The following is a 27,883-nucleotide window of genomic DNA, read 5'->3' on the forward strand; positions in this document are numbered from 1 at the left end:
TGAGCCAAGGAAGCAATGGCCAATTTTGTCAGGACATGCAAAGACCTGAGTTTAAAAAGAGTTTGGAGCTCACATGGTCAGTGTCCCCTCCTAGCCCTTTTGGTTGCTTTGTCTTAATTATTATTATTTCAATTCTAGTTTCACGTGTCTATGGAGAGCTTTGAGGAATGTGGTAAAGTGGAATGAGGAAAAGTGGTAGATATGTTCATGAGATCTGAGTCAATATATACAGTATGTGTGACAGTCTTTGCTCCTGTATGTGTCCAGAATGATATATGCATCCGCAAATATTTTTCTGTTAAGAAAATTCAATTGTTGTTTTGAATGAGTACAGAGAATAAGAGCCATTTTATGTGTTTTTATTGGTCATCAAGCTACCTTACCTTTCATATATTCAAATTATTGGTACAGTATATATCATCTTTAAAGATAATAAACAGATCAAACAACATTGATAAATTAAAACAAAACCGTTATTACTGTATATCATAGCTGACATTAATATGTTAAACTGCTAATAATAATGCAACAACATTCTTTACCTAAAAGTAATTAAATGTACAATTTATAGTTTCAATATAATATGGTATGAGTGATACTAGTAATAGAAATGCATGATTAATGTTGAGGTTTCTAACACACTTCTTCCACACATCTTTCTCTATTATGATAGCGATACAATCAAGCTTGTCTGCAAGAAATAATGGGATGATTGGGTCAAGTAGGATGCAAGGGTTGTGTCAACTCAACTTTGTGTGAAGGCCTAGAAACCAAATGTGTTCTCGCCACTGTACGCCATGTACAGAAAGCCATCCCCATCTCTCTCTTTCTCATATAGCTGTCCCATTGTCAGACTGCAGGATAGAGAAAGACATTGGTCACATTTTGAACATACATTTTCCAGAACACACAAAAGATTTAAAACAGATACATCGTCCAACCAGACAAATGTCGAACTCAGAACACAAATGCATGAACATACTCCTCTATTAGTCTCGCGTGGCCATACTATAAGCTGAAAATCAAGGTTCCTCCAATACATACCCCACATACAATAAACATTCAGGACCTCATCTGATATCTGAGTCACCTGTGATCTGTTCAAAAATGTTATCTTACATCAGAATGGTATTGTCTATAGATAAACAAGGAAGCTGAGTTTTTAAGAATCTAATTTCAAGGTTTAATCAGTCAAACCCCATAATCATGTGTACAGTCTACCCACATAATGCATTGGTAGGTATATGTATTTTACAGGTTTTTGACAGATAGTACTCACAATCAGACCCAGCTAGAGAGAGTGTGATTGGGGTAGATTTGTAGGTGTGATTACGTGAAAGTCATTTCTTGTTGGCAGACTACGTAACATAATGTCTGATCAAATTACGTGACATTTTAGTTCTGTATTAACCAAGATTAGGTGTAAGTGAAGGAGATTGGTGTGGCTATACTCTCTTTCACAGGGAGATTGATTTAACAGAGACTGAAACTGAAGGTTCATTGTCTTTCGTTACAGAGATGGACACAAACAAATGCACATAGCGACCACATGGGATGAAACCTAGGCTGGTCTAAGAATGCAACAGTTCTTGAAGACAAAAAGTAAAATGTGGATGGTTGTATAACACGGTAGAATCATTGGGACAGAGTGAAAAACAATGCACTCAGGACTCATCTAGTGTTTTGAGAAATACTACTCACAGCCCCACCCCTTCCTCCAATTAAATCAATTTAATCTCACCTGGACTGGGGAACAGTTTTGTCAACAAAGAGAAAAATAGCTTTCTCCGAGGGCAGCTGGATGCGCTTCCTGATGATCCACATGAACTGGGCCACTGTGATGTCAGAAGGGACCAAGTATTTTCTCTTGTCGATGTCCACTATCTGTGAGCCAGACACTTTCTCCACTATCACCTGAGAAGCAGATTAATAACATATTTAAACACACACACACACACACACACCAACAGGGATATGACGTATAACATCCTTTTGTGTTAAGATGTACGCACAGCCAAAAACAAACATTCCAGAGATTTTACACAATCCAGTGTGCTCAATATTTTATTTATTTAATATTTATTCAGCCAGGTACATCGTTCCAATAACGACCTTTTTGTACATTGACATATAACACATTAAAACAGGTGTAGAACAGGGTCTCTCTGGTCCTGGATCTTGGACCCGCTACTCAACCAGGTCCAGGATTCGTTTCAGGCAGGGTTTGTTTGCATTTCATACATGCTTTATAGCGCGGATCAGGTTATAAAACGCTCCAGGATCTGGATCATAAAAGGGATATGTGAAACCGCCTATAGAAATCCTATTACATTACTAGAGGGGCTATGCCATCAATCCTAAAAGTTACAGAAGGGGGTGAAAATGGCAGGGAAAAATCCAGACCAGTCTACTTGGAATGAATGGCAGTAGAGGCGTCAGTTATGCACTTCCTGATTTTACTTGTGCAGGAAAATAAAAGTAAGGCATGTAAAATAGAAGAAATTGTGTAAAATAATTATTGTCGACCTACAATATTGTCATATAATTAAGTACAGTTTATATGGGTTTTATACACATTTTCTGTATAAACAGCCTCTAAAATACAAGTAAACAGACATAAATGTCTGTGCTATTATATGATACAATATCAGTACTTCTTAAATGTACAACTTGTCTAAGTCCTATCGTCAACTGATTTCAGCCAGTGTATGACTATGGATTGACTGTATTGTTTGAACAGAATGTTGGCATATTGGCAGTTAATTACATTTTTGGGGGGTGAAGAATTCCTATAAAACTGTCTGGCTAGCTAGCCAACAAAACATACCATGCAGATAAATTCTTCAAATTAATTGTTGTGGGGCTTGCGAAGCAAAAGCCCTAGCATCAATCCTCGACAAACTTCCTTGCAAACAATTGCCATTTTGACCACTCCCCCAACAAGTCAGACAAAAGCATAGATGGTATGAAATCTTCCCCTACTTCCCCTAAATGGATTAGGAATAGCATCTACCAATCTGTAGATAAAGCTGTTTTTAGAAGCCATCAACTGATCTCTTTCTAGCTGCAGTAAATCAAGTCAGAAGTTAGAAGAAGAATTACTTACCAACAAACAACAGCTACAATTTCCAATAAAACAACATCATGTTTTGAAGTTCACATTCCTTGGCTTCTTCTAACAACACTATCATGAATCTAGCAAATATGTTTTGTGGGACAGAGTGCAGTATTTATACTAAGCAAAAATATAAAACGCAACATGTAAAGTGTTGGTCCCATGTTTCGTGAGCTAAAATAAAATATCTCATACATTTTCCATATGCATAAAAATCTTATTTCGCTCAAATTTTGTGCACAAATTTGACTTTACATCCCTGTTAGTAAGGATTTCTCCTTTGCCAAGGTAATTCATCCACCTGACTGGTGTGGTATATCAAGAAGCTGATTAAACAGCATGATCATTACACAGGTGCACCTTGTGCTGAGGACAATAAAAGGTACAGTTTTGTCACACAACACAATGCCACAGATGTTTTAAGGGAGCGTGTGAATTGGTCTCCTTGTGGCGGGCCGGGCCAGGCACTTGCAGGCTGACTTCGGTTGTCAGTCGAACAGTGTTTCCTCCAACACATCGGTGGAGCTGGCTTCCGGGTTAAGCGTGCGGGTGTTTTAAGAAGCGCGGCTTGGCGGGTCATGTTTCAGAGGATACATGACTCAACCTTCACCTATCCCAAGCCAGTTGGGGAGTTGCAGGGATGAGACAATATTGTAATCATGAAAATGGGGAGAAAAAGGGGGTAAAAATGACACAACAATGAATAAATAATAATAATTTATCAACTATAACTATACTGAACATAAATATAAACGCAACATGTAACAATTTCAACGATTTTACTGAGTTACATTAAATTCTCTGGCAACATCTCTGGTGGACATTCCTGCAGTCAGAATTGCAATTGCACGCTCCTTCAAAATTTGAGACATCTGTGGCATTTTGTTGTGTGACAAAACTGCACATTTTAGAATGGCCTTTTTTCTCCCCAGCACAAGGCGTAAAATAAATACAGCATTTCTTTCTTTCAGGTCTTGACGAGAAAAAAAACGGTCTGATGTTCTCTTCTGTGCTGTTCAACCAATCCAGTATATGTGGATGAGGAGTTAAGATGGAATGTCACCTTGTTAAAGATATTCTCCAGAACTTTTGTATACTTTTTAGCCAGTAGTTTTGAAAGTAGCGCCCACGAGCCAAAAGTGGTCCCAAAAATTGCGTGCTACTTCACAAATGTGCAGATATGTGCACCACGTCATTGCTCTCTCTCTCTCTCTCTCTTGCTCTACTTCCTAGCTGTCAGTTAATTGGCGAGGGGCTGAACCTCCTTGGCTGAAACTCGAATTGCTAGGTGGCTGGCCTGTGGAGGTAAATGTAGGGTAATTGGCGATGCACAGCCTTCAAACTAGGTATTTCGTGTCTATGCAGAATAGGCGCCGACAGAGATGGCCTCCTCGCTTCGCGTTCCTAGGAAACTATGCAGTGTTTTTGTTTTTTAACGTGTTATTTCTTACATTGGTACCCCAGGTCATCTTAGGTTTCATTACATACAGTCGAGAAGAACTACTGAACATAAGAGCAGCGTCAACTCACCATCAGTACGACCAAGAATATGACTTTCGCGAAGCGGATCCTGTGTTCTGCCTTTCACCCCGGACAACGGAATGGATCCCAGCCGGCGACCCAAAAAAACGACTTTGTAAAAGGGGGAAATGAAGCGGTCTTCTGGTCAGACTCCGGAGACGGGCACATCGTGCACCACTCCCTAGCATTCTTCTCGCCAATGTCCAGTCTCTTGACAACAAGGTTGATGAAATCCGAGCAAGGGTAGCATTCCAGAGGGACATCAGAGACTGTAACGTTCTTTGCTTCACGGAAACATGGCTCACTGGAGAGACGCTATCGGAGTCGGTGCAGCCAGCTGGTTTCTCCGCGCATCGCGCCGACAGAAACAAACATGTTTCTGGTAAGAAGAGGGGCGGGGGCGTATGCTTCATGGTTAACGTAACGTGGTGTGGCCACAACAACATACAGGAACTCAAGTCCTTCTGTTCACCTGATTTAGAATTCCTCACAATCAAATGCCGACCGCATTATCTACCAAGGGAATTCTCTTCGATTATAATCACAGCCGTATATATTCCCCCCCAAGCAGACACATCGATGGCTCTGAACGAACTTTATTTGACTCTTTGCATACTGGAATCCATATATCCGGAGGCTGCATTCATTGTAGCTGGGGATTTTAACAAGGCTAATCTGAAAACAAGACTCCCTAAATTGTATCAGCATATCGATTGCGCAACCAGGGCTGGAAAAACCTTGGATCATTCATATTCTAACTTCCGCGACGCATATGAGGCCCTGCCCCGCTCTCCTTTCGGAAAAGCTGACCACGACTCCATTTTGTTGATCCCTACCTACAGACAGAAACTAAAACAAGAAGCTCCCGAGCTGAGGTCTGTTCAACGCTGGTCCGACCAATCTGATTCCACACTCCAAGACTGCTTCCATCACGTGGACTGGGATATGTTTCGTATTGCGTCAGACAACAACATTGACGAATACGCTGATTCGGTGAGCGAGGTCATTAGCACGTGCGTTGAAGATGTCGTTCCCATAGCAACGATTAAAACATTCCCAAACCAGAAACCGTGGATGATTGATGGCAGCATTCGCGTGAAACTGAAAGCGCGAACCACTGCTTTTAATCAGGGCAAGGTGACCGGAAACATGACCGAATACAAACAGTGTAACTATTCCCTCCGCAAGGCAATCAAACAAGCTAAGCGTCAGTATAGAGACAAAGTAGAATCTCAATTCAACGGCTCAGACACAAGAGGTATGTGGCAGGGTCTACAGTCAATCACGGATTACAAAAAGAAAACCAGCCCCGTCACGGACCAGGATGTCTTTCTCCCTGGCAGACTAAATCACTTTTTTGCCCGCTTTGAGGACAATACAGTGCCACTGACACGGCCCGCAACTAAAACATGCGGACTCTCCTTCACTGCAGCCGACGAGAGGAAAACATTTAAACGTGTAAACCCTCGCAAGGCTGCAGGCCCAGACGGAATCCCCAGCCGCGCCCTCAGAGCATGCGCAGACCAGCTGGCTGGTGTGTTTACGGACATATTCAATCAATCCCTATCCCAGTCTGTTGTTCCCACATGCTTCAAGAGGGCCACCATTGTTCCTGTTCCCAAGAAAGCTAAGGTAACTGAGCTAAACAACTACCGCCACGTAGCACTCACTTCCGTCATCATGAAGTGCTTTGAGAGACTAGTCAAGGACCATATCACCTCCACCCTACCTGACACCCTAGACCCACTCCAATTTGCTTACCGCCCAAATAGGTCCACAGACGATGCAATCTCAACCACACTGCACACTGCCCTAACCCATCTGGACAAGAGGAATACCTATGTGAGAATGCTGTTCATCGACTACAGCTCGGCATTTAACACCATAGTGTCCTCCAAGCTCGTCATCAAGCTCGAGACCCTGGGTCTCGACCCCGCCCTGTGCAACTGGGTACTGGACTTCCTGACGGGCCGCCCCCAGGTGGTGAGGGTAGGCAACAACATCTCCACCCCGCTGATCCTCAACACTGGGGCCCCACAAGGGTGCGTTCTGAGCCCTCTCCTGTACTCCCTGTTCACCCACGACTGCGTGGGCACGCACGCCTCCAACTCAATCATCATGTTTGCGGACGACACAACAGTGGTAGGCTTGATTACCAACAACGACGAGACGGCCTACAGGGAGGAGGTGAGGGCCCTCGGAGTGTGGTGTCAGGAAAATAACCTCACACTCAACGTCAACAAAACTAAGGAGATGATTGTGGACTTCAGGAAACAGCAGAGGGAACACCCCCCTATCCACATCGATGGAACAGTAGTGGAGAGGGTAGTAAGTTTTAAGTTCCTCGGCGTACACATCACAGACAAACTGAATTGGTCCACCCACACAGACAGCATCGTGAAGAAGGCGCAGCAGCGCCTCTTCAACCTCAGGAGGCTGAAGAAATTTGGCTTGTCACCAAAAGCACTCACAAACTTCTACAGATGCACAATCGAGAGCATCCTGTCGGGCTGTATCACCGCCTGATACGGCAACTGCTCCGCCCACAACCGTAAGGCTCTCCAGAGGGTAGTGAGGTCTGCACAACGCATCACCGGGGGCAAACTACCTGCCCTCCAGGACACCTGCACCACCCGATGTCACAGGAAGGCCAAAAAGATCATCAAGGACAACAACCACCCGAGCCACTGCCTGTTCACCCCGCTATCATCCAGAAGGCGAGGTCAGTACAGGTGCATCAAAGCTGGGACCGAGAGACTGAAAAACAGCTTCTATCTCAAGGCCATCAGACCACCACTAACATTGAGTGGCTGCTGCCAACACACTGACTCAACTCCAGCCACTTTAATAATGGGAATTGATGGGAAATTATGTAAAATATATCACTAGCCACTTTAAACAATGCTACCTAATATAATGTTTACATACCCTACATTATTCATCTCATACGTATACGTATATACTGTACTCTATATCATCTACTGCATCTTTATGTAATACATGTATCACTAGCCACTTTAACTATGCCACTTTGTTTACATACTCATCTCATATGTATATACTGCACTCAATACCATCTACTGTATCTTGCCTATGCCGCTCTGTACCATCACTCATTCATATATACACTGCTCAAAAAAATAAAGGGAACACTTAAACAACACAATGTAACTCCAAGTCAATCACACTTCTGTGAAATCAAACTGTCCACTTAGGAAGCAACACTGATTGACAATACATTTCACATGCTGTTGTGCAAATGGAATAGACAACAGGTGGAAATTATAGGCAATTAGCAAGACACCCCCAATAAAAGAGTGGTTCTTCAGGTGGTGACCACAGACCACTTCTCAGTTCTTATGCTTCCTGGCAGATGTTTTGGTCACTTTTGAATGCTGCCGGTGCTTTCACTCTAGTGGTAGCATGAGACGGAGTCTACAACCCACACAAGTGGCTCAGGTAGTGCAGCTCATCCAGGATGGCACATCAATGCGAGCTGTGGCAAGAAGGTTTGCTGTGTCTGTCAGCGTAGTGTCCAGAGCATGGAGGCGCTACCAGGAGACAGGCCAGTACATCAGGAGACGTGGAGGAGGCCGTAGGAGGGCAACAACCCAGCAGCAGGACCGCTACCCCCGCCTTTGCGCAAGGAGGAGCACTGCCAGAGCCCTGCAAAATGACCTCCAGCAGGCCACAAATGTGCATGTGTCTGCTCAAACGGTCAGAAATAGACTCCATGAGGGTGGTATGAGGGCCCGACGTCCACAGGTGGGGATTGTGCTTACAGCCCAACATCGTGCAGGACGTTTGGCATTTGCCAGAGAAAACCAAGATTGGCAAATTCGCCAATGGCGCCCTGTGCTCTTCACAGATGAAAGCAGGTTCACACTGAGCACATGTGACAGACGTGACAGAGTCTGGAGACGCCGTGGAGAACGTTCTGCTGCCTGCAACATCCTCCAGCATGACCGGTTTGGCAGTGGGTCAGTCATGGTGTGGGGTGGCATTTCTATGGGGGGCCGCACAGCCCTCCATGTGCTCGCCAGAGGTAGCCTGACTGCTATTAGGTACCAAAATGAGATCCTCAGACCCCTTGTGAGGCCATATGCTGGTGCGGTTGGCCCTGGGTTCCTCCTAATGCAAGACAATGCTAGACCTCATGTGGCTGGAGTGTGTCAGCAGTTCCTGCAAGAGGAAGGCATTGATGCTATGGACTGGCCCGCCCATTCCCCAGACCTGAATCCAATTGAGCACATCTGGGACATCATGTCTCACTCCATCCACAAACGCCACGTTGCACCACAGACTGTCCAGGAGTTGGCGGATGCTTTAGTCCAGGTCTGGGAGGAGATCCCTAAGGAGACCATCCGCCACCTCATCAGGAGCATGCCCAGGCGTTGTAGGGAGGTCATACAGGTCATACAGCCTCATTTTGACTTGTTTTAAGGACATTACATCAAAGTTGGATCAGCCTGTAGTGTGGTTTTCCACTTTAATTTTGAGTGTGACTCCAAATCCAGACCTCCATGGGTTGATACATTTCATTTCCATTGATAATGTTTGTGTGATTTTGTTGTCAGCACATTCAACTATGTAAAGAAAAAAGTATTTAATAAGAATATTTCATTCATTCAGATCTAGGATGTGTTATTTTAGTGTTCCCTTTATTTTTTTGAGCAGTGTATTCATGTACATATTCTTTATCCCCTTACACTTGTGTCTATAAGGTAGTGGTTTTGGAATTGTTAGCTAGATTACTTGTTGGTTATTACTGCATTGTCGGAACTAGAAGCACAAGCATTTCGCTACACTAGCATTAACATCTGCTAACCATGTGTATGTGACAAATAAAATGTGATTTGATTTAATTGAGGTAAAACAGTAATTCTGCTTATAGATTATGCATGTATGAACTACACATTAACACATCCAGGCCAAAGCGGGAGATTTTTTAAAGCGTACTAGTTGCCAAAGTACCGGCACATGAAAAGCAGAAGTTACGTCACAGACTAGCTTTAGCTTTCCATTTCTGCTGAAAACCGGATGCATCCGGTTGTTTCAGGCTGAGGGTGCATAGACACTAACACCGGAAAACACTCTAACCCCTAGGTCGATCCCTTTCACTCACTCACCGGTACCCTGTCAGGATATTTGTTGCGTATTTTGGCAGACTCCACACATCGGTGTTCTGAGAAAGAGAAGAAAAAAGTAGGATTAGATGCACAGGCATAGGTAGTGGCATGATATAGCTACTTACATTAGATTAGATAGATGTATTGTCCTCCTAAAAGGAAATTCCTTTCCACAGCTCATACATTTACCTCCATTCACTTAAGACAGCAGATAAACAGAAGACTGAGACAGCACAGTAAACAGTAATAGTAGGTAGTAATAGAGTCATTTTGGAGATGTTCTACTGATGATGTGAGGGAACACACTTGTTTTAAGCATTCCATGTGGAAGCAATGTGCAATGCCAATACAGTGCATTTGGAAAGTATTCAGATCCCTTCCCCTTTTCCACATTTTGTTACGTTACAACCTTAATCTAAAATGTATTAAATTGTTTTTTCCCCCTCACCATTCTACACACAATACCCCAAAATGACAAAGCAAAAACAGTTTTTTAGAAATGTATAAAAATTTATAAAAATGTAAAACTGAAATATCACATTTACATAAATATTCAGACCTTTTACTCAGTACTTTGTTAAAGCACCTTTGGCAGCGATTACAGCCTCACTTATATTTGGGGAGTTTCTTATCTGCAGATCCTCTCAAGCTGTCAGGTTAGATGGGGAGCGTCGCTGAACAGTTATTTGTCCCGGAGCCACTCCTGTGTTGTCTTGTTTTCACCCCATTCTGAGGTCCTGAGGACTCTGGAGAAGGTCTTCATCAAGGATCTCTCTGTACTTTGCACCGTTCATCTTTCCATCAATCCTGACTAGTCTCCCAGTCCCTGCGGCTGAAAAAAATCCCCACAGCATGATGCTGCCACCACCATGCTTCACCGTGGGGATGGTGCCAGGTTTCCTCCAGATGTTACAGTTGGCAATCAGGTCAGAGTTCAATCTTGGTTTAATCAGACTAGAGAATCTTGTTTCTCATGGTCTGAGAGTCCGTTGGGTGCCTTTTGTAAAACTTCAAGCGGGCTGTCATGTGCCTTTTACTAAGGACTGGCTTCTGTCTGGCCACTCTACCATAAAGGCCTGATTGGTGGAGTGCTGCAGAGATGGTTGTCCTTTTGGAAGGTTCTCCCATCTCCACAGAGGATTTCGGAGCTCTGTCAGAGTGACCATCAGGTTCTTGGTCACCTCCCTGACCAAGGCCCTTCTCCCCCGATTGCTCAGTTTGGACGGGTGGCCAGCTCTAGGAAGAGTCTTGGTGGTTCCAAACTTCTTCCACTTTAGAATAATGGAGGCCACTATGTTCTTGGGGACCTTCAACGCTGCAGAAATAATTTGGTACCCTTCCCCAGATCTGTGCCTCGACACAATCCTGTCTCCGAGCTCTACGGACAATTCCTTTGACCTCATGGCTTGGTTTTTGCTCTGACATAAACTGTTAACTGTGGGACCTTATATAGACAGGTGTGTGCCTTACAATCATGTCCAATCAATTGAATTTACCACAGGTGGATTCCAATGAAGTTGTGGAAACATCTCAAGGATGATGAATGGAAACAGGATGCATCTGAGCTCAATCTTGAGTCTCTTGGCAAAGGGTCTGAATACTTTTGTAAATAAGGTATTTCTGTTCTGCAAAAATGTCTAAAAACCTGTTTTCGCTTTGTCATTGTGGGGTATTGTGTGTAGATTGATGAGGATTTTTATTTATTTAATACATTTTAGAATAAGGCTGTAACATAACAAAATGTGGAAAAAGGGAAGGGGTCTGAACACTTTCCAAATGCACTGTACATACATGTATCTCAACACATATGTCTGTCAACTTTCAACTAATGTTTCAGACATAGTCATGATCTAGATAGCTATATGAGTTCATGTTAGATTTACTAGACTAGAGCTCAACCTTTGCCATTATACAGCTGGTTTCTGGCAGCCATGCCATGTCATGCATGACACTAGAACCCTTTTCAAACTACTGAGGTGAGCAAAGTACAGCCAAGCTGAGCGGTACTGGACTGTTTACACACCCACTACAGATGCCAAGCTGAAAAGGACTATGTGAAAAGAAAATATCAAAGCCAGATCAGAGCAGTTTGGACCGGATTCGACACAATAGTGTGAAAACAGTATAAGTGTGAGGATTCCATTGAGGTTCAATGCTGTCAGTTTCATTAGCCTAGATATAAGCCCTATAATTAAACATAATTGAGTAGATCCTTTATCAAGCGATAAGATTAAAATAAGAAAATGGTGTAAAGTACATGAAAACACATTTAGAATGGGGGACAAAATTTGCGTTTTTCGTCAGATAACTGGTAGTTTATAACTGCTTATATGTTGGGACAGTTCTCTCTCTCAATTTTGTCTCTTTAAAAAAATAATTCTCAATGTAATAACCTGCATTAATAAATGCAAAAAATAGTGTGCTATTATGTTCCCTATTCTTAATGACCTTAATATGCATGCATAATATGCATTACTGAGGGAACCAGTAAGGTTCAGGGAGGGTAACGTTGGCCTACTTGTGATTCGAGTAAAAGTTATGATGGTGTTTACAAAATACATTATTTTACGAATAACCTGTAGGCCAGTACGTGAACACATGCACCATATTAACCTTTTGTTCAAGCTCCAAGCCTTATTTGTGTGTTTGTGGCCCAACGTACGGCACATGCAATCTATTCTGCTCATGCCATCATCAGTTTGGCACTTCAAAACCGATAACTAAATCTGTACAGGAGATAACACAGGCAATTACATGTGACATAATTAAAATCCCTTTACCGAGGGAATGATCCTCTTTAAACATCCATTTCATTTTTGCAGAATCCTCGCGCTATGACGTGATGTTGAAATTCAAATGTGAAGGTGTAAACAGGCAGGTTATTGTCGATTTTATGTAAAACAACTAAAATGTAAACAATGTAGCAGAACCCTTCGAACGCCTGTCTAGCCCAAGGAGCTGGTGGTGATGTCACTGTCTGGTTGTACCATTTCTATTCTGTAGGGGGGCCGGGGAGGGGGGGATTGTCAACTGTAAAACTACAGACAGAACAATGAGACAGATATTTCATCCGATGCATCCGTTTTGCGTTTCCACTCACTACCAAATATGGTAGTGGGAGAAAGCCCACTGGCCGTCGTTGGGAGAAGATGGAACTAGATGGATTTTGGACGATATTCTGCACGTTTTCTCATCGATTAAATATTTGATTTCAATACAGTTTTATGTTCCCCAAACTAGAATGTGTTATGAATATAGTGGATTAAGTTTTGTGGAACCTTTGTAGACCCTTTGCAAAAATAAAATAAAAATGTGTTGTTTAGGAGCGTAAAGGCGAATTGAGTTATTGCATACGCACACTTCTCAGAGTAGGCATTCCCTAACGGAATATGCAGACGTGCCTAGAAAGCGCCAATAGGATCTCGCTAGCTCATGCATGGCTCTGCCCACCTGGTGCCTTGCTTGGTCTGCCCACTATGACTCGCTCCAATGTGTTCACATTGGAAATGACAGCCCGTGGTCTATCTTGATTTAGTTGTAAAAAGTCTTTGGTACAACAAGGATTTGTTGCCAGGAAATCAGCCGCTGCAGCCATGGTAACCTCTGAACGCTAAACAATGGGAAGTAGTTTTAAGCTAGCAAGACAAAGTGGCGCGACTTTTTGGAGAATTCGATTCGAAGTCAATAACAATTTCCTGGGAAGGACCTCCTAAACGTGATACTGCCAACTGTTTTTCTAGAGCTGACTTGTGCTTTTGGATTTAGCTACTAGCTGGTTACAAGCCCTATATTTCTGTTGGAACGCCACGACCTCTCTTGCAAAGTAACCACATTAGCCTTGTAGCTACTACTAACTCTAGCCAACACCCCTTGCTATGGCTTTTTATGAAGTCTATTCTCACCCTGCTTCAATTAGATACAAAACAAGCGTTTGCACCAAAGCCACGTTGTTTCTTGGTATTGTCTTGTGTCTCACCTACATCCCACCCCTCCTGGTTGCTTACAGGAGCCAAGGTAACGTCAGTCAATTGCAAAATATTTTACTTAGGTAGCTAGCGCGAGTTGAACTCGATCTTTATATAGCTTGTTATGGAATGATTCAGTTTATGCTAGCACCTTTCTCAAGGTGATAGAACTCCAGCAAGATAACCTTTCGACACTATCATCGCTATCTAATTGAAATCAATGTATGTTGCAAATCCTCTGTTGTTAACCTTAGCTAAATGTTCTCGTTGTTGGTGACACTTTGATTTGATACAATATTCTGGTATTCCTTTTCTCTGTTTAGGGTTCTGGGTAAAGAGGAGTACATATGAAGAGCAACCTGTTGTTCGGTTCCAGTACCAGGTTCTGATAATTGCAGCAACAAGCACTAGTGGTGACTATGTTGCGTGGAGCACCTTTCCCAATTTTAATAACATGCAAGGGACTAACCTCAGAATTCCTTCTATCTCGGTAAGTATGAATAGTACTATTAAGATGGTGCTTCTTAAGTGACACAAAGATCACTCACTGATCTCTGGGAATGTTGTGAATGCAGGTGCGAGAGGAAGACCAGAATCAGGATGGGAAGTTGGACCGTTTGAAATTCCGACTTGACCTTCCCCTTCGGTCTGATGAACAAGTGTACAGCATCCAGCTACTACTCACCTTCTCCTACCAGCTGTTTGTATGTCGTCGCCCCCCCCCCACCCCCCCTCATTCAGTCCGACACAATGTCCAATGCATTCACTACATCCATACAGTTCCTCTCACTACTACAGTCTCTTTTTGTATTTCACTTCCATCTGTCTCTCTTCCCTCTTTACAGAGAATGTCCACTGTGGTGATGCAGACACTGGCCTTTGTGCAGCATTCCTCCTCAGTTCCTGGCTCTCAGCTCTTCATCAGTGGAGATCTGCGGCTCCAGCAGAGAACCCCACTTCCACACCGTGGTCTACACACTGTATACAATGTGAGGGCACATTCTCTCTCTGTATCTCTCTCAGACACACAACACATAAAGTATTGTTCATTGTAGACATGGCCCTTAACCACAGGTTTAGAATAAAATTACCCTCAATCTTTATATTAACCATTAGGTTACCTGACGCTGTATTAGTGGTAGGGGCAACTTTGACCTACTCCTGCTGGGACTCCAATGAGCACATGTAGCAGATGGGGATCTGTGAAGCTTAGTCTGCAGTCTGAAGTTTCTCCACTTGTGCTGCCAAATAGCTAGATTTATGATGGTGCGACTGGGAAAGACGTTTCAGGGTTCATCAGTATCAGCCGAATCAGGTGGAAGTGGCGTAACATCCTTTACACACATACACCCCAACAGTTTGTATAACAAAGTATACACTTAAACAAAGCTCCATCATTGTAATATTGACACTACAAGCATTTACTCCCAAAAGTCAAATATTGGTGTCATACTTCAGTGCACCTGAATATGTCATGACAGTGACAAACCTTACGTCCAGGAATCTTAATCAAATCAAATTGTATTTGTCACATGCGCTGAATACAACAGGTGTAGACCTTACAGTGAAATGCTTACTTACAAGCTCTTAACCAACAATGCTTCAAGAAGTTTTAAGAAAAATTAGTGTTAAGTAAAAAAGAGAAGTACATTTAAAAAAAATAAAAGTAACAAATAATTAAATGGCAACAGTAAAATGACAATGTGGAGGCTATATACAGGGGGTATTGGTACAGAGTCAATGTGGAGGCTATATACAGGGGGTACCGGTACAGAGTCAATGTGGAGGCTATATACAGGGGGTACCGGTACAGAGTCAATGTGGAGGCTATATACAGGGGGTACCGGTACAGAGTCAATGTGGAGGCTATATACAGGGGGTACCGGTACAGAGTCAATGTACGGGGGCACCAGTTAGTTGAGGAAATATGTACCTTTTTGGTAGAGTTAAAGAGACTATGCTTAGATAATAAATAGAGTAGTAGGGTCTGGGTGACACTTTGATTAGCTGTTCAGGAGTCCTATGGCTTGGGGACAGAAGCTGGTAAGAAGCCTTTTGGACCTAGACTTGGCGCTCCTCTACCACTTGCCGTGCGGTATTAGAGACAACAGTCTATGACTAGGGCCTTCCTCTGACACTACCTGGTATAGAGGTCTTGGATGATAGGAAGCTTGGCCCCAATGATGTACTGGGCCACACGCACTACCCTCTGTAGTGCCTTGCGGTCGGAGACCAAGCAGTTGCCATACCAGGCAGTGATACAACCGGTAATCAATGTTTAAATACTGCTTTGTGTACTTAACTTATATTTTGTGTGCTTCTTGACTTATATTGTCTTCTTTTATAATCTAGGTATCAGTAATTGATGGAGCAAGTCCGTTTGCAAGCGCATATGATCTTGCCAACGTCATTGGATCCTATCAGGATAGAAACTGTAAGTGGGAATTCTCACTTGCCATGTTTCTATAAGTTGATCACTGTTGAGTTGTATCTGATTACACGTAATTAGCCCACTCATGTGTTTGCCTGCTGTTTCTCACTCTCACACTTCCCCTTCCTTACACAGTGACAACGTTTCTGTCCTGTCCAAGTCCAGTATGGACTGTGGGTCGAGCTGCTGGTACTCCCTTCCAGATAAATGCTAACGTCCGCTACCCAGTGGAGGTTGTCAGATATCCTTTATTGTGTGTCTGTGTGTGTGTATTGAAAAGACTTGTGAAAATATACCTTTCTCTCTGTTGTGTTAGATGCTGCCTAACCAGTTTGACAATGCACATACTTTGGCAAGTTCACAAAGGCCAGACATTCATGTTTACTTTCCTTATTGTCTCTTTGTCTATATGATTTCTTGCACTGGTATTAATGTTATATTGAATGTTTAGTTTGTCTAGGCCTACAAGTGCAGGGAAGACAAATATGATGATGATTTAGATTCTTTATTGCCATTAATGGCAAGGCCACTGCTGCTAAAGAAACATGAGACAGACAATGATGGCAACAATAACAGTAATGATAATAATAGTTATAGTAATTAAAGAAAGGATTTTAAGTATTAAATCGTCAGAATCAGCTTAACCTTTTACATATAGAAAGTAAGGGGAAGGGAGGCATGGCAAACACACACACAGTATTTCCTTGACTGAGCCTCCACCTATCGGCCTGGGTTCTGGGAGATGATCAAATTTGCCTGGATCCAGTACGTCAGTGTGTTGCTTATCTTCCTCTGGGTTTTCAACAGGATTCAGACCTTTGTTTTCCAGAATCAGGTGCTGCCGACTGTACCTATACCACTCTTGAAACAGCACCACTTTTGATTCAGTGGAACTGTTCACCTCCCATACTGAGGTACTGTGGAGGGAAGAGGCCACATCACCAAACAACTTACATTACAATGGCCAAATGTTCAGAAGATCAATACAAACACACACAGGATACAGAATTTTCCTTGCCTTTACATATACATTTACTTAAACATCACTAGTACACATCGCTACACACAAGGCATTCAAATATTTAGCTTCATCAGTCCGTGCTACTGAATGAACTGTTATGGAGTGATTGATTTTCAGTTAGCTATGTAGCGTTAGCCGGTGCTGTGTAAATGTTGAAAACAGATTTGTGATTATTTGTGAATGTGGAAAAGAAATGTCTAGTTTTTTTATGAATCAGTTTTTATTTTGTACATAGCTCTTGGCACTGTTAATAAAGCAGTGGTGGAAAAAGTACCTAATTGTCATACTTCAGTAAAAGTTAAGACACCATATAGAAAATGACTAGTGAAAGCCACCTTGTAAAATACTAATTGAGTAAAAGTCTAAAAGTATTTGGTTTTAAATATACTTAAGTATCAAAAGTAAAACAAAGTATAAATCATTTAAAATTTCTTATATTAAGCAAGCCAGAAGACACAATGTTTTTTAATTTACAGATTACCAGGGGCACACTTGGACACTCAGACATAATTTACAAACAAAGCATTTGTGTTTAGTCAGTCCACCAGATCAGAGGCAGTAGAGATGACAACGGATGTTCTCTTGATAAGTGTGTGAATTCGACCATTTTCCTCTCCTACTAAGCATACTAAGGCATGTCATGGAAAATGTATGGAGTAAAAAGTACATTATTTTCTTTAGGAATGTAGTGAAGTAAAAGTTGTCCAAAATATAAATAGTAAAGTACAGATACCCCAAAACACTACTAAAGTGTACTTTAAAGTATTTAAAACTTTAAAGTACTTTACACCACTATAATGATACGTTTGTACTTTCTCATTTTCATTCCCTGATAAGATCAGAACGTGGGTAGTCTATATAGTCAGAATAAATACACAGAAGGGTGGAACTGAAATGCATTGATCGACAGGGCTGTAGTGGAGCAGGCCGAGAGCTTCAAATTCCTTGGTGTCAACATCACTAAGGACCTATCATGGTCCAAACACACCAACACAGTCGTGAAGAGGGCACGACAACGCCTCTTCCCCCTCAGGAGCCTGAAAATATTTGGCATGGGCCCTCAGAACCTCAAAAAGTTCTACAGCTGCACCATTGTGAGCATCTTGATTTGCTGCATCACCACTTGGTATGGCAACTACTTAGCATCCGACTGCAAGGCGCTAAAGAGGGTAGTGCATACGGCACAGTATGCAGGGCCATCCAGGGCCAGAGTGTCAGAGGAAGACCCTAAAAATTGTCAAATACTCCAGCCACCCAAGCCATAGACTGTTCTCACTGCTACCACACGGCAAACGGTACCGAAGCGCTAAGTCTGGGACCAAAAGACTCCTGAACAGCTTTCTACCCCCAAGCCATAAGATTGATGAACAGTTAATCAAATGGCTACCCAGACTATTTGCATTGAACTCCTTTTTTTTGCACGGACATTCTTGCACTGGCTCTATGCACAATCACTGGACTCTACCCACAGTCACACTACACTGACACTCCAACACACACTCACACACTACATACCCTCACACACACACATCCATATTAACGCCACACATAGACACACCTTCACACTTCATATACGTTGCTGCTATTCAGTTTATTATCTATCCTAATTGCCCAGTCACTTTTACCCCAACCTACATATACAGTGGGGAGAAGTATTTGATACACTGCCAATTTTGCAGGTTTTCCTACTTACAAAGCATGTAGAGGTCTGTAATTTTTATCATAGGTACACTTCAGCTGTGAGAGACGGAATCTAAAACAAAAATCCAGAAAATCACATTTGTATGATTTTAAGTAATTAATTAGCATTTTATTGCATTAAATAAGTATTTGATCACCTACCAACCAGTAAGAATTCCGTCTCTCACAGACCTGTTAGTTTTTCTTTAAGAAGCCCTCCTGTTCTCCACTCATTACCTGTATTAACTGCACCTGTTTGAACTCGTTACCTGTATAAAAGACACCTGTCCACACACTCAATCAAACAGACTCCAACCTCTCCACATTGGCCAAGACCAAAGAGCTGTGTAAGGACATCAGGGATACAATTGTAGATCTGCACAAGGCTGGGATGGGCTACAGAACAATTGGTGAGAAGGCAACAACTGTTGGCGCAATTATTAGAAAATGGAAGAAGTTCAAGATGACGGTCAATCACCCTCGGTCTGGGGCTCCATGCAAGATCTCACCTCATGGGGCATCAATGATCATGAGGAAGGTGAGGGATCAGCCCAGAACTACACGGCAGGACCTGGTCAATGACCTGAAGAGAGCTGGGACCACAGTTTCAAAGAAAACCCATTAGTAACACACTACGCAGTCATGGATTAAAATCCTGCAGCGCAAGCAAGGTCCCCCTGCTCAAGCCAGCGCATGTCCAGGCCCGTCTGAAGTTTGCCAATTACCATCTGGATGATCCAGAGGAGGAATGGGAGAAGGTCATGTGGTCTGATGAGACAAAAATGGAGCTTTTTGGTCTAAACTCCACTCGCTGTGTTTGGAGGAAGAATAAGGATGAGTACAACCCCAAGAACACCATTCCAACCGTGAAGCATGGAGGTGGAAACATCATTCTTTGGGGATGCTTTTCTGCAAAGGGGACAGGACGACTGCACCGTATTGAGGGGAGGATGATGGGGCCATGTATTGCGAGATCTTGGCCAACAACCTCCTTCCCTCAGTAAGAGCATTGAAGATGGGTCGTGGCTGGGTCTTCCTGCATGACAACGACCTGAAACACACAGCCAGGGCAACTAAGGAGTGGCTCCTTAAGAAGCATCTCAAGGTCCTGGAGTGGCCTAGCCAGTCTCCAGACCTGAACCCCAATAGAAAATCTTTGGAGGGAGCTGAATGTCCGTATTGCCCAACGACAGTCCCAAAACCTGAAGGATCTGGAGAAGGTCTGTATGGAGGAGTGGGCCAAAATACCTGTTCTATTCGGTGCATGTGACAAATTTGATTTGATGAAACATTTTTGTCAATAGTATTAAGCCTTATCTGAGTCTAGATCACAGAGAAGATCTAACCAGTAACCTGTAGTGACGTCAGACTGCATTTGTGTAAAGCCACTGTCTGCCACTTGTAGTAGTTGTTATTTGAATGTGTACATTGACAGCTAAAGCTGAAGTGTGTAGTATTCCTGTTTAATTCATAGCTCCACTTTCATCCCTCTACAATATGCTTACATTTCAAGGTGTATTAACATACCTGTTACAGTGTCAGGCAGGGCTGAGGTATCTTTTAATGCCTTCTCAGTTGTAATATTTTCATCAGAATAGGTTTGGCTCTGCAGACTGTCTGTGTACTTGTGTGTGAGCTTAGTGATAGGTGTTTGGGTGTGTGTGTTTCTTGAAGGATAATTGAATTCAGTTGACTTGTTTTAGGTAAGTGTGTATTTATGTGTGAGCTACAGTTGAAGTCGGAGGTTTACATACAATTAGGTTGGAGTCATTAATACTCGTTTTTCAACCACTCCATACATTTGTTGTTAACAAACTATAGTTTTAGCAAGTCGGTTAGGACATCTACTTTGTGAATGACACAAGTAATTATTCCAACAATTGTTTACAGACAGATTATTTAACTTATAACTCACTGTATCACAATTCCAGTGGGTCAGATGTTTGCATACACTAAGTTGACTGCCTTTAAACAGCTTGGAAAAATCCAGAAAATGATGTCATGACTATAGAAGCTTCTGATAGGCCAATTGACATAATTTGAGTCAATTGGAGGTGTACCTGTGGATGTATTTCAAGGCCTACCTTCAAATGCAGTGCCTCTTTCCTTGACATCATGGAAAAATCAAAAGAAATCAGCCAAGACCTCAGAAAAAAATTGTAGACCTCCACAAGTCTGGGTTCATCCTTAGGAGCAATTTCCAAACGCCTGAAGGTACCACGTTCATCTGTACAAACAATAGTATGCAAGAATAAACACCATGGGACCATGCAGCGTGTCATACTACTCAGGAAGGAGACGCGTTCTGTCTCCTAGAGATGAATGTACTTTGGTGCGAAAAATGCAAATCAATCCCAGAACAACAGCAAAGGACCTTGTGAAGATGCTGGAGGAAACAGGAACAAAGTATCTATAGCCACAGTAAAACGAGTCCAAAACGACATAACCTGAAATGCCGCTCAGCAAGGAAGAAGACACTTCTCCAAAACCGCCATAAAAGAGCCACACTACGGTTTGCAACTGCACATGGGGAGAAAGATTGTACATTTTGGAGAAATGTCCTCTGGTTTGATGAAACAAAAATAGAACTGTTTGGTCATAATGACCATCGTTATGTTTGGAGGAAAAAGGCTTGCAATCCAAAGAACACCATCCCAACCGTGAAGCACGGGGGTGGCAGCATCATGTTGTGGGGGTGCTTTGCTGCAGGAGAGACTGGTGCACTTCACAAAATAGATGGCATCATGAGGATGGAAATTATCTGGATATATTGAAGCTACATCTCAAGACATCAGTCAGGAATTTAAAGCTTGGTTGCAAATCGGTCTTCCAAATGGACAATGATCCCAAGCCTACTTCCAAAGTTATGGTAAAATGGCTCAAGGACAACAAAGTCAAGGTATTGGAGTGGCCATCACAAAGCCCTGACCTAAATTCTACAGAACATTTGTGGGCAGAACTGAAAAAGTGTGTACGAACAAGGAGGCCTTCAAACCTGACTCAGTTACACCAGCTCTGTCAGGAGGAATGGGCCCAAATTCACCCAACTTATTGTGGGAAGCTTATGGAAGGCTACCTGACTTGTTTGACCCAAGTTAAACTATTTAAAGGCAATGCTCTTAAATACTAATTTAGTCTATGTAAACTTCTGACTCACTGGGAATGTGATGAAAGAAATAAAAGCTGAAATAAATCATTCTCGCTACTATTATTCTGACATTTCACATTCTTCAAATGAAGTGGTGATCCTAACTGACCTAAGACAGGGGATTTTTACTAGGATTAAATGTCAGGAATTGTGAAAAACTGAGTTTAAATGTATTTGGCTAAGGTGTATGTAAACTTCCGACTTCAACTGTATATCCTGTCCTTGTCTTACTAGTGTATCTAAGTAACGTGGGTTCCTGTGATCATCCTCACTCATCTGTCTTTAAAAAGTGGAAAGTGTCCTTCAATGTACAGTAAATAATGGTGTAATAGTAATAATGCTTCTATAAAGGTTAAATGGCTCCACCAGTAGCTAAAGTACCTATTCAGGGTGCAATTTATTTATTTTGAGGCTTTGTTTAGATGTGTAAATCATGTCTATACATTTGATTTAGACTGGCAGATTAATGGCTCAGTTTCACCCTGTTCTTTGCCTATGGCAGTCTACTAAAGAATAAAAATTCAAAAGGCACAATATTTTTTGCAGGTGCATAGTAACAGTTGAACAAGAAAAAGGAAACTGCACACTGCTCTTGATTGTATCACTGATCTTTAATAAACTTACGTATCGGCCTCACGGCCTTCTTCAAAGCTATTGTGAGTTTTTTAAATTAGCACCCTTATGTAGACATAGACCCACCCACATCTGTTCCACACATGGAAAGGGGTTGGAGGCAAAGGAAAAACAAATAAGAGCTACCAAATATAACAATATGCATTTCATAAATATTTGAATAAAGTGTGTAAATAAGACGTATTAAACACGTCTGTAAAACCACAATGAGGACATAGACCTACCGAACAAGTTTCTCATGAATCATTGGGTACATCGTACGAAAAACATAAGTTATCTGAAATAGGGGCATAATTCATGTACAAATTCACAACATAACGTACATAGGCATTTCATCATTAAGACCTTTAGGAAATAATGTCTGGAGGGTGAAAATCCTAAAACATTCTCTTTTACTCAGAGTATTATTAATATCACCTCCCCTGTCTGATATCTTAACTTTCTCTATGCCACAAAATCTAAAGGTAGAAATGTCATGCTTTAGGTCATTAAAATGTACTGCGACTGGATAAGGTCTTAATGATGATATTCCTATATATGTTATGTTATGTGAATTTGAACATGAATTATGCCCCTATTTCAGATTCCTCTGATGTTTTTCGTACGATGTACCCAATGATTCATGAGAAACTTGTTCGGTAGGTCTATGTCCTCATTGTGGTTTTACAGACGTGTTTAATACGTCTTATTTACACACTTTATTCAAATATTTATGAAATGCATATTGTTATATTTGGTAGCTCTTATTTGTTTTTCCTTTGCCTCCAACCCCTTTCCATGTGTGGAACAGACGTGGGTGGGTATATGTCTACATAAGGGTGCTAATTTAAAAAAAAACACACAAAAGCTCTGAAGAAGGCAGCATAAATACTGGAGGCTGAGACAGGAGGGGTCAGGAGACACTGTGGCCCCATCCGAGGACACCCCCGGACAGGGCCAAACTGGAAGGATATAACCCCACCCACTTTGCCAAAGCACAGCCCCCACACCACTAGAGGGATATCTTCAACCATCAACTTACCATCCTGAGACAAGGCTGAGTATAGCCCACAAAGATCTCCGCCACGGCACAACCCAAAGGGGGGGGGGGCGCCAACCCAACCCAGAGAGGATGATCACATCAGTGACTCAACCCACTCAGGTGACGCACCCCTCCCAGGGACGGTATGAGAGAGCCCCAGTAAGCCAGTGACTCAGCCCCTGTAATAGGGTTAGAGGCAGAGAATCCCAGTGGAAAGAGGGGAACCGGCCAGGCAGAGACAGCAGGGGCGGTTCGTTGCTCCAGAGCCTTTCCATTCACCTTCCCACTCCTGGGCCAGACTACACTCAATCATATGACCCACTGAAGAGATGAGTCTTCAGTAAAGACTTAAAGGTTGAGACCGAGTTTGCGTCTCTGACATGGGTAGGCAGACCGTTCCATAAAAATGGAGCTCTATAGGAGAAAGCCCTGCCTCCAGCTGTTTGCTTAGAAATTCTAGGGACAATTAGGAGGCCTGCGTCTTGTGACCGTAGCATACGTGTAGGTATGTACGGCAGGACCAAATCAGAGAGATAGGTAGGAGCAAGCCCATGTAATGCTTTGTAGGTTAGCAGTAAAACCTTTGACAGGAAGCCAGTGTAGGGAGGCTAGCACTGGAGTAATATGATCAAATGTTCTGGTTCTAGTCAGGATTCTAGCAGCCGTATTTAGCACTAACAGAAGTTTATTTAGTGCTTTATCCGGGTAGCCGGAAAGTAGAGCATTGCAGTAGTCTAACCTAGAAGTGACAAAAGCATGGATTCATTTTTCTGCATCATTTTTGGACAGAAAGTTTCTGATTTTTGCAATGTTACGTAGATGGAAAAAAGCTGTCCTTGAAATGGTCTTGATATGTTCTTCAAAAGAGATCAGGGTCCAGAGTAACGCCGAGGTCCTTCACAGTTTTATACAACCATTAAGATTAATTGTCAGATTCAACAGAAGATCTCTTTGTTTCTTGGGACCTAGAACAAGCATCTCTGTTTTGTCCGAGTTTAAAAGTAGAAAGTTTGCAGCCGTCTACTTCCTTATGTCTGAAACGCATGCTTCTAGCGAGGGCAATTTTGGGGCTTCACCATGTTTCATTGAAATGTACAACTGTGTGTCATCCGCATAGCAGTGAAAGTTAACATTATGTTTTCGAATGACATCCCCAAGAGGTAAAATATATAGTGAAAACAATAGTGGTCCTAAAACAGAACCTTGAGGAAAACCGAAATTTACAGTTGATTTGTCAGAGGACAAACCATTCACAGAGACAAACTGATATCTTTCCGACAGATAAGATCTAAACCAGGCCAGAACTTGTCCGTGTAGACCAATTTGGGTTTTCAATCTCTCCAAAAGAATGTGGTGATCGATGGTATCAAAAGCAGCACTAAGGTCTAGGAGCATGAGGACAGATGCAGAGCCTCGGTCTGATGCCATTAAAAGGTAATTTACCACCTTCACAAGTGCAGTCTCAGTGCTATGATGGGGTCTAAAACCAGACTGAAGCATTTCGTATACATTGTTTGTCTTCAGGAAGGCAGTGAGTTGCTGCGCAACAGCCTTTTCTAAAATATTTGAGAGGAATGGAAGATTCGATATAGGCCGATAGTTTTTTATATTTTCTAGGTCAAGGTTTGGCTTTTTCAAGAGAGGCTTTATTACTGCCACTTTTAGTGAGTTTGGTACACATCCGGTGGATAGAGAGCCGTTTATTATGTTCAACATAGGAGGCCCAAGCACAGGAAGCAGCTCTTTCAGTAGTTTAGTTGGAATAGGGTCCAGTATGCAGCTTGAAGGTTTAGAGGCCATTATTATTTTCATCATTGTGTCAAGAGATATAGTACTAAAACACTTGAGCGTCTCTCTTGATCCTAGGTCCTGGCAGAGTTGTGCAGACTCAGGACAACTGAGCTTTGAAGGAATACGCAGATTTAAAGAGGAGTCCGTAATTTGCTTTCTGATAATCATGATCTTTTTCTCAAAGTTCATGAATTTATCACTGCTAAAGTGAAAGCCATCCTCTCTTGGGGAATGCTGCTTTTTAGTTAGCTTTGCGACAGTATCAAAAAGGAATTTCGGATTGTTCTTATTTTCCTCAATTAAGTTAGAAAAATAGGATGATCAAGCAGCAGTAAGGGCTCTTCGGTACTGCACGGTACTGTCTTTCCAAGCTAGTCGGAAGACTTCCAGTTTGGTGTGGCGCCATTTCCATTCCAATTTTCTGGAAGCTTGCTTCAGAGCTCGGGTATTTTCTGTGTACCAGGGAGCTAGTTTCTTATGAGAAATGTTTTTAGTTTTTAGGGGTGCAACTGCATCTAGGGTATTGCGCAAGGTTAAATTGAGTTCCTCAGTTAGGTGGTTAACTGATTTTTGTCCTCTGGCGTCCTTGGGTAGACAGAGTGAATCTGGAAGGACATCAAGGAATCTTTGTGTTGTCTGTGAATTTATAGCACGACTTTTGATGTTCCTTGGTTGGGGTCTGAGCAGATTATTTGTTGCAATTGCAAACGTAATAAAATGGTGGTCCGATAGTCCAGGATTATGAGGAAAAACATTAAGATCCACAACATTTATTCCATGGGACAAAACTAGGTCCAGAGTATGACTGTGACAGTGAGTGGGTCCAGAGACATGTTGGACAAAACCCACTGAGTCGATGATGGCTCCGAAAGCCTTTTGGAGTGGGTCTGTGGACTTTTCCATGGGAGTATTAAAGTCTCCAAAGATTAAGAGCAGTGTGCGGTTTCCTTTTTCTTTCATCTAGTAAAGAATGCCTCTCTCTCTCTCAATTCAAATGGGCTTTATTGACATGGGAAGTGGTGTAAAGTACTAAAGTAAAAATGATTTAAAGTACTACTTAAGTAGTTTTTTGCGGTATCTGTACTTTACTATTTATATTTTTGATTACTTTTACTTTTACTCTACTACATTCCTTATAAAAATGATGTACTTTTTACTCCTTACGTTTTCCCTGACACCCAAAAGTACTTGATACATTTTGAATGCTTAGCAGGACAGAAAATGGTCCAATTCCCTCACTTATCAATAGAACATCCCTGGTCATCCCTACTGCCTCAGATCTGGTGGACTCACTAAACACAAATGCTTTGTTTTTAAATGATGAGTGTTGGAGTGTGACCTTGGCTATCCGTAAATTTAAAAAAGAAAGAAAATTGTGCAGTCTGGTTTGCTTAATATAAGGCATTTAAAATCATTCTTACTTTACTTTTGATACTTAAGTATATTTTAGCAACTACATTTACTATTGATACTTAAGTATATTTAAAACCAAATAGTTTTAGACTTTTACTCAAGTAGTATTTTACTGGGTGGCTTTCACTTTACTTGAGTCATTTTCTATTAAGCTATCTTTACTTTTACTCAAGTATTATAATTGAGTACTTTTCCCACCACTGGACATGGGAAACCTGTTTACATCGCCAAAGCAAGTTAAATAAACAATAGACAAAAGTCAGAAGACACAAAACAACAAACTATTAGAATTGAACAATAAATACTGAACTGAAGAATGATTTAAAACGGTAAAGTCATTTCAATTGTTATGTACAGTGTGTACAGTGTACAGTGTTTTAGCAAGGTGCAAATAGTAGGGGAAGATAAAAAGATAAGTATTGGTGGTATTTACAATGCTGTTTCTGCTCCACTGGCTTCCCTTTTGTCATGGCAACAGGCCACAAATCTTGCTGCTGTGATTACACACTGCGGTATTTCTCCTAACATATATGGGAGTTTATCAATGTTTGATTTGTTTTCAAACTCTTTGTGGGTCTGTGTGATCTGTGGGAAATATATATCTCTAATATGGTAATACATTTGGAATGAGGAAGTACAGCTCATTTTGTGGGCAGTGGCACATAGGCAGACCTGGCCGTTGAGAGAAGACAGGCTATGTTCCTTTTGATGGAGTAAAAGGTCCTTCTTGCCTTGTCTCTTTAGATTGTTCACAGCCTTGTGAAAATGACCTGTGGTGTTGATGTTTATGCAGAGGTAGGTGTAGTTCTTTGTGCGCTCAAGGGCAACAGTGTCTAGAAATAATTTATATTTGTTGTCCTGGTTACTGGACCTTTTTTGGAACACCATTATTTTTGTCTTACTGAGATTCACTGTCAGGGCCCAAGTCTGACAGAATCTGTGCAGAAGATCTAGGTGCTGCTGTAGGCCCTCCTTGGTTGGGGAAAGAAGCACCAGATCATCTGCAAACAGTAGA

General features: G+C 42.0%; 2 protein-coding genes across 2 annotated transcripts; one reads left to right on the forward strand and one right to left on the reverse strand.

Moving 5' to 3' along the window:
• Nucleotides 1-343: 343 nt before the first annotated feature.
• LOC139415769 (gamma-aminobutyric acid receptor-associated protein-like 2) lies at nt 344-12,766 on the reverse strand. The gene is made up of 4 exons (XM_071163855.1): nt 12,546-12,766; nt 9,766-9,821; nt 1,742-1,914; nt 344-854 (listed from the first exon to the last, which is right to left on the reverse strand). The coding sequence occupies exons 1-4, from the start codon at nt 12,577-12,579 to the stop codon at nt 764-766; spliced, it is 354 nt and encodes a 117-aa protein (XP_071019956.1). The 5' UTR covers nt 12,580-12,766; the 3' UTR covers nt 344-763.
• A 536-nt stretch (nt 12,767-13,302) lies between these two features.
• LOC139415777 (transmembrane protein 231) lies at nt 13,303-17,453 on the forward strand. Its single transcript, XM_071163867.1, has 7 exons — nt 13,303-13,779; nt 14,054-14,220; nt 14,306-14,434; nt 14,576-14,719; nt 16,083-16,164; nt 16,297-16,402; nt 16,882-17,453. The coding sequence occupies exons 1-7, from the start codon at nt 13,641-13,643 to the stop codon at nt 17,042-17,044; spliced, it is 930 nt and encodes a 309-aa protein (XP_071019968.1). The 5' UTR covers nt 13,303-13,640; the 3' UTR covers nt 17,045-17,453.
• The last annotated feature ends 10,430 nt before the right edge of the window (nt 17,454-27,883 follow it).

This window comes from Oncorhynchus clarkii, chromosome 1 (genome assembly GCF_045791955.1).
Source record: "Oncorhynchus clarkii lewisi isolate Uvic-CL-2024 chromosome 1, UVic_Ocla_1.0, whole genome shotgun sequence".
Taxonomy (NCBI): domain Eukaryota; kingdom Metazoa; phylum Chordata; class Actinopteri; order Salmoniformes; family Salmonidae; genus Oncorhynchus; species Oncorhynchus clarkii.